At 38.4% G+C, this 6,147-nt stretch overlaps 1 protein-coding gene across 6 annotated transcripts in view; it reads left to right on the top strand.

Annotated features, from left to right (window-relative positions):
- Window positions 1–317: 317 nt before the first annotated feature.
- ENAH (enabled homolog (Drosophila)) overlaps window positions 318–6,147 on the top strand; it is a 53,249-nt gene continuing 47,419 nt past the window's right edge. For all 6 annotated transcript variants that reach the window (XM_009994774.1, XM_009994772.1, XM_009994771.1 and 3 more), the window contains exons 1-2: window positions 318–479; window positions 1,913–2,090. In XM_009994774.1, the coding sequence (XP_009993076.1) occupies window positions 348–479; window positions 1,913–2,090 (310 nt within the window). In that variant the 5' untranslated portion in view covers window positions 318–347. The remainder of the gene's footprint in view (window positions 480–1,912; window positions 2,091–6,147) is intronic.

Genomic DNA, 6,147 nt, shown 5'->3' with positions numbered 1-6,147 from the left:
CATGGTTGGTGGTGAGGAGAAAGGCGGGAAAAAAAATCTGCAAGGGGAAAAAGTGCAAAAAATGACATAGTAAATATTTTTTTGATCTCTTTAATTAGTGATTAGGCCTGTTTGTCTTGACCACAACTTTTCAGAATGAACACCTTTAAGCAAAGCTTCCAAGTGCTTAGTGGTTTTGTATTTAGAAAGGCAGACATTTCAGCAAGTTGCAAGGAGTATTTAACATTTTGAGTTTTAAAAAAAGGTACAGAAAAGGTGATGATTTTCCTTTAGTCATTTCATGTTTCATGCTGAAATACTTTTATTTTCACAGTGAACAGAGTATCTGCCAGGCACGAGCAGCTGTAATGGTCTACGATGATGCCAATAAGAAATGGGTACCAGCTGGTGGATCAACGGGATTCAGCAGAGTTCATATATATCATCACACAGGCAACAACACATTCAGAGTAGTGGGCAGGAAGATTCAGGACCATCAGGTAAGGGTATCTCTGAAAATTTGGAATAGGAATCTTCAGCTATTCTTGTGATTGTTTTTGACATCAAGGAAAAGGTCTTCAGAAAAATTATGTAAACTGCAAATAATAAATTTACTTTTTTTTTAAACTGAAGTAGTAAAACTTGTTATAGCTTTTCTCCCATAAATGAAACACTTCACATATGTCCAAGGCAACAGTCCTTGTGTGCTCTTTACCATTCCATCCTTCAGGCAGGTATAAAGGCAACTGCTGTACATAGAAGTAATCTCATTCTCTTTAAGGCAGTGTGTCAGCCTAAGAACTTTTCATCTTTCCTAGTCTCCGCTTTACCCACAATCTACACTAGTACCATCAGTTTTCATGTAGCTCTTAATGTATTGTGAAAAGTCAGATGTGCAATTTCACATTTCTCCAGATCAGTTCATTCAAAAATAACCGTATGCCATTTAGTAATGCTGATCACTTACCATTTGATGAGGTTGAGAAGGGAGCAACAAGGATGACATCTTAATTTCCTTGACGAAGAAGTTACTGGAACTTGATTAAACGGCAAACTTAGCTCCCTGCCTTGTGATATGTGGGGTGGGGTTAAAAATCTAATATTTTTGATTGAGGAAAGCTTCTGTATGTTTTCCCCTCTCCCAGCATTTTATAAAATTATTTTGCCCTGTTCTTAGTCATTTTTCACACACCTGAAACATAGGCTAATAATCTGTGTGATTTGTCATTAAACACTGATTCCAAGAATAAGTTATTTCCTTGCATTCATCTGAAAATCCTGTTTGTTTGTTTTTCTGCTGTTATTCTTTGAAAAAGGTGAGAGGATATAGTTACCCAAATGCAATGGGATCTTCTTAGTGCATGGCTTATAGTTAGTGGTTGTCCTACTAGCTAGAATTTATCCCACTTTGTGTGAGCCATGATGATCTTGCAAAATGATACTTTGTGATGCATAGTAGAAGTCCACAAAAACAGCTGCTGAAAGCAGGGCAAGCTAAGGGGTCCAGGAGCCACAGTGAAAAGGTGATAACTTGGATAAAAAATGTAATTCTAAGAAGTACTCTGAAGTTAATGGAAAACTGAGTTTCAGAAATCCAAATGCATATTGACATGAAATACTGTGCTATTAAAAGTCAGAACTATAGATAGTATTGCTATTAAGAAACATCACTGCATCATTTGACGTGAGAACACTTAAGCTACTTAAGCTAAGTTGATATAAAATACCTCATTAGTACCTCTGTATTTTCATTACTGATTTCATGCAGCATTGGAATTAAAATTGAAATGACAATATGCTTCAACACTGTAATATTATGGATTGTGAGACTGATATTAACCCATGTGGTTAGGGAAGAAAATCTGCATTACGCTGAGACTTGTGATGAAATAGCAATTTTAAACATATGAAATAAATTTTTTTATGGTTATAGGTGGTAATAAATTGTGCCATTCCGAAAGGGCTGAAGTACAATCAGGCTACCCAGACCTTCCACCAGTGGCGTGATGCTAGGCAGGTGTATGGCCTGAATTTTGGCAGCAAAGAAGATGCCAATGTCTTCGCAAGTGCCATGATGCATGCCTTAGAAGTATTAAATTCACAGGAAGCTGGTAAGAGTTTCTTAACTTTTTTTTCTTTGGAAAATTATTCACATGCAGAGAGAAAATACTCATGCATAACAATAATGTCTTGTTTCTAATAACAATTCAGCCTCTTGCTATTTTAATTATTTAAGTGTTTTGTCTTCCTAATAACTACATCTTAATATTGACTCTTGACTGCTGTCCATGTAAATGCAATTCCTAACAAGTAAATACATTTTCATGTTACCTGCTACATATAGAAACTGGATGAATTTGCTTTTTTTTTTTTTAATAAGAAAACAAAACCAAAACACTTGACCAAGACATGTGTACCTCTTAATCAGAGTAGTTTTCAGGATTTCTAGACATACCCAGTGTTCTTAATGTGTATTGCTGTTTTTCCTTCTCAGTGAGTACTGGTTTATTTTAAATAAGTTTAGGTTTTCCCTTTGAACATCCTTACCATGCAGAATTTTCTAGCTTGGATACCTTGGATCCAGGGGTAACAATCAATTTAGCCTATGTAATTTAGACAACAGATCTGTCATTTAATTTGCTTTCTTTTAGGTGGAAAACAGGATGATATACAGAGTTTAAACCATTGGTGGAAATCTTTCAGTGGCTTACTTTCAGTTTTGGGGTGCTGTCTGTGCTATGTTCTAGACAGGTTCTACAGCAAACTGGTCAGTGTAACACTGGGGTACACACAGAGGGGTGTTTTTAGTTTGAAGTACTTCAAGAGACTTTTGTGTTCTAGTAACCAAATAGAATTCTTTTGTCCTCATTAAACTTTAAAGATTGCCCATGTAACAAGAGACCATACTTCTGTGCCAGTTTTCTTTCTCTTGTCAAGAGTCTGTTGATAGCCTTGCTAGGGCTGTCTCAACTGCAGGCAAAAAAGGGTGATGTTAGCAAGCTGCTTTTCATTTTATAGTTTAGCTGTCTAGACCAAGAGGGATATACATTCTGCTCTGCTTAATGCTGCTTAATGTGTAGCATGTGAGACAAAAAAATAAAGGATAGCTAGAGGTATAAGATACCTTCTCGCCAGCTAAAATAAGCCAGTTGTGTATCCTATTTTTCTACCTTCCAGATGGGCATTTTCTCCTCTAAATATCTCGCTTTTACTTTACTTAAGTATTACTTGATAGTAAATGTTTTGTGCATTCTGGTTGTTCATCTGTGTCTCAACTAACATTTGGGAACACACTAAGTGTTGGTTTCTACTGATTTGAAATTAAGTCTGATATGTGATAATTGCCACAAGTTTGAGGGTTTTATTCTCTTTCCCATTACCTGTATAAGAAGAGTTTGTTACAACATATTTCAAGTAACTCTGTATGTGTATATATGCACATGTATTTTTTCATCATTTAACTCCTCCTAACACCAAAACTGAGGTACTAGAGAGGCTAAAATGGCATAGGCTGGTCTGATGGTGCACATTTTTTAATTGGGCAGTGCGTCTGTTTTTTCATTTAATGGATTATTGTGGTTAGTCTAATGACTGTTTCATGTGAAATATGTGTGGGCTAACTACATTATTATATTCTTCAGTGGCAGAAATTTTATTGAATGAAGATGCCACTCCAGTTTGTAGAGACTTGGATAAAACTAAAACAGGGTTTTCTGTAAATGCAATTGTAGTAGTATCTTGAAAATTTGGGCAGCCTGGAATTAAATGTGATTTCAGAGGATGAAAATGAGTTTTTTTGCATTATTGATTCCTATTGTATTGCTTAAGTAATTTCTTAAATGGTGGGGTGAAGAGGAGTAGAGCTGAGCCTTTCAATGAGTCTAAAAATCACTGTACATAGAGTTCAGTCCTCTGCTTATCCCAGATAATGAATTCTTCCAAATCATTCTGCCTGTAGTCTCTCTTAATTGATCTCTGAAGGAGCCCTTCAATTTGAGTCTATCTGCTTCATTCAAGTTAATTAATCAATTCAGTTATTCCCTGATGACTGGGGAGTTGTTTTGTTTCCAGGTGGATTTATTTATGGGTTCATGAAATGAGAGTTCAGTATGACTGTAATATCATGCTGTAGTTTTACCTAGTTTGCTCTTAATAGCTTTGAGATTTGGGTCTGACAATGACACAAATTAAGTTGCATAATTAAGTTTGATAGTGGCTGATGGTAACCTCTTTAAGTTTTCTGCACTGTAAGGTGGTCGCTTTCTCTTTTGACTTCCTAGTTGTTAGTGCAAGTCAAAATGCATCATTAGCTGCATGGAGCAGATCATCTTGAGTGCCATTATACACCATATACAGAACAACCAGGTGATCAGGTCCAGTCAGCATGTGTTTGTGAACCCATTTATGAAAGAGTCTTGCTTTTCTATGACCAGCTGACCTTTATGGTCGATGAGGGAAAGGCTGTGGGTCTTGTCTACCTGGGCTTATGTAAAGCCTTTGACACGGTTTCCTATAGCGTTCTCATGAAAAAACTGACTGCTCATGGCTTGGATGTACACTCTGCTGGGTAAAACACTGGCTGGATGGCTGGGCCCAGAGTGTGGTGATGAATGGAGTTAAATCCAGCTGGCAGCTGGTCACAAGTGGTGTTCCTCAGGGCTCAGTATTGCGACCACTTATTTTTAACATCTTCATCAATGATCTTGATGAGGAGATAAAATGCACCCTCCGTAAGTTTGTAGGTGACAGCAGGTTGGGAGGGAGTGTTGATCTGCCTGAGGGTGAGGGGGCTCTACAGAGAAACTTGGACAGACTAGATGAATGGGCCAAGGCCAGTTGTATGAAGTTGAACAAGGCCAAGTGCTGGGTCCTGCACTTGGGCCACAACAATCCCACGCAACGCTACAGGCTTGGGGAAGAGTGGCTGGAAGGCTGTCCAGCAGAAAGGGACCTGGGGGTTCTGATTGACATGTGACTGAATGAGAGCCAGCAGTGTGCCCAGGTGGCCAAGAATGTCAATGGCATCCTGGCCTCTATTAGAAATAGTGTGGCAAGCAGGACCAAGGAGGTGTTCATCCCTCTGTACTTGGCATTGGTGAGGCCACACCTCAAATACTGTGTTCAGTTTTGGGCATCTCATTAGAAGAAAGACATTGAGGCGCTGGAGCGTGTCCAAAGAAGGGCAATGAAACTGGTAAAGGGCCTTGAGAACAAGTCTCATGAGGAACGTCTGAGGGAACTGGGGCTGTATAACCTGAAGAAAAAGAGGCTGAGGAGAGACCTCATCACCCTCTACAACTACCTGAAAGCACATTGTAAAGGGGTAGGTGCTGGTCTCTTCTCACGATTAACTGGTGATAGAAAAAGAGGAAATGGCCTCAAGCTGTGCCTACATCCCTAGATGTATTTAAAAGTTGTCTTGATGTGGTGGGTGGGAGTACGGCTTAGTGCTGGACTTGGTAGAGTAGGATTAATGGTTGGACTTGGTGATCTTGAAGGTCTTTTCCAACCTGAGTGATTCTCTATGTGATCCCAAACTACTTGTGGACACCATGGGCACAGGAGTTCTGTAACTTCTGTCAGCCAAGAAATACTGTGGCTGTTTAAGATGAGCCATCATTTACCTATTTCACAGGCATTTAGGTGCTTTAGCTTCCAATAGGATGAAATCAAAACAAAGCTTAATGTTACTAGCATTGCTTCAGCAGATGTCTGAAGACGAGTAGTTTTGCACTGCTGCTTGTAAAAAGAAATCGTAATTATGCATATGGTATTGCTTTATAAGCCTGTTACCATTTCCAGACAATGTTTAAAGATAAATGTTCATTATGTATCTGTGTTGGAATACTGTCAACAAATGTTCCTAAGCTTTATCAGCTGGGAGGTTTGTCAGTGTATGTTCTACATATTACTTATTTTTTCTGATTTGTATCACTGTGAGAAGTAAAAAAGATCAAGTGTCTTTCGGAACATCCCTGCTTCAATAGTGGAAATAGTATCGTAAGTAGCTTGCAGTTCAAAAGCAATCAATGCTCAAAGTTTAATGCATTACTTTTCTCTACAGTTGGTATAATTTCCTGAAAGTGCAGCTAGAAATGAATCCTTAGTGTGTGTTTGTTTTGGTTTTTTTCCCTGCTGCCATCGCTGTCATAGCTGATTAAATATTTA

Source organism: Chaetura pelagica, unplaced genomic scaffold (assembly GCF_000747805.2).
Source record: "Chaetura pelagica isolate M959 unplaced genomic scaffold, ChaPel_1.0 scaffold2, whole genome shotgun sequence".
NCBI classification, from domain to species: Eukaryota; Metazoa; Chordata; class Aves; order Apodiformes; family Apodidae; genus Chaetura; species Chaetura pelagica.
Note: the sequence above shows the minus strand (reverse complement) of the source record. Positions and strands in the feature narration are given on the sequence as shown.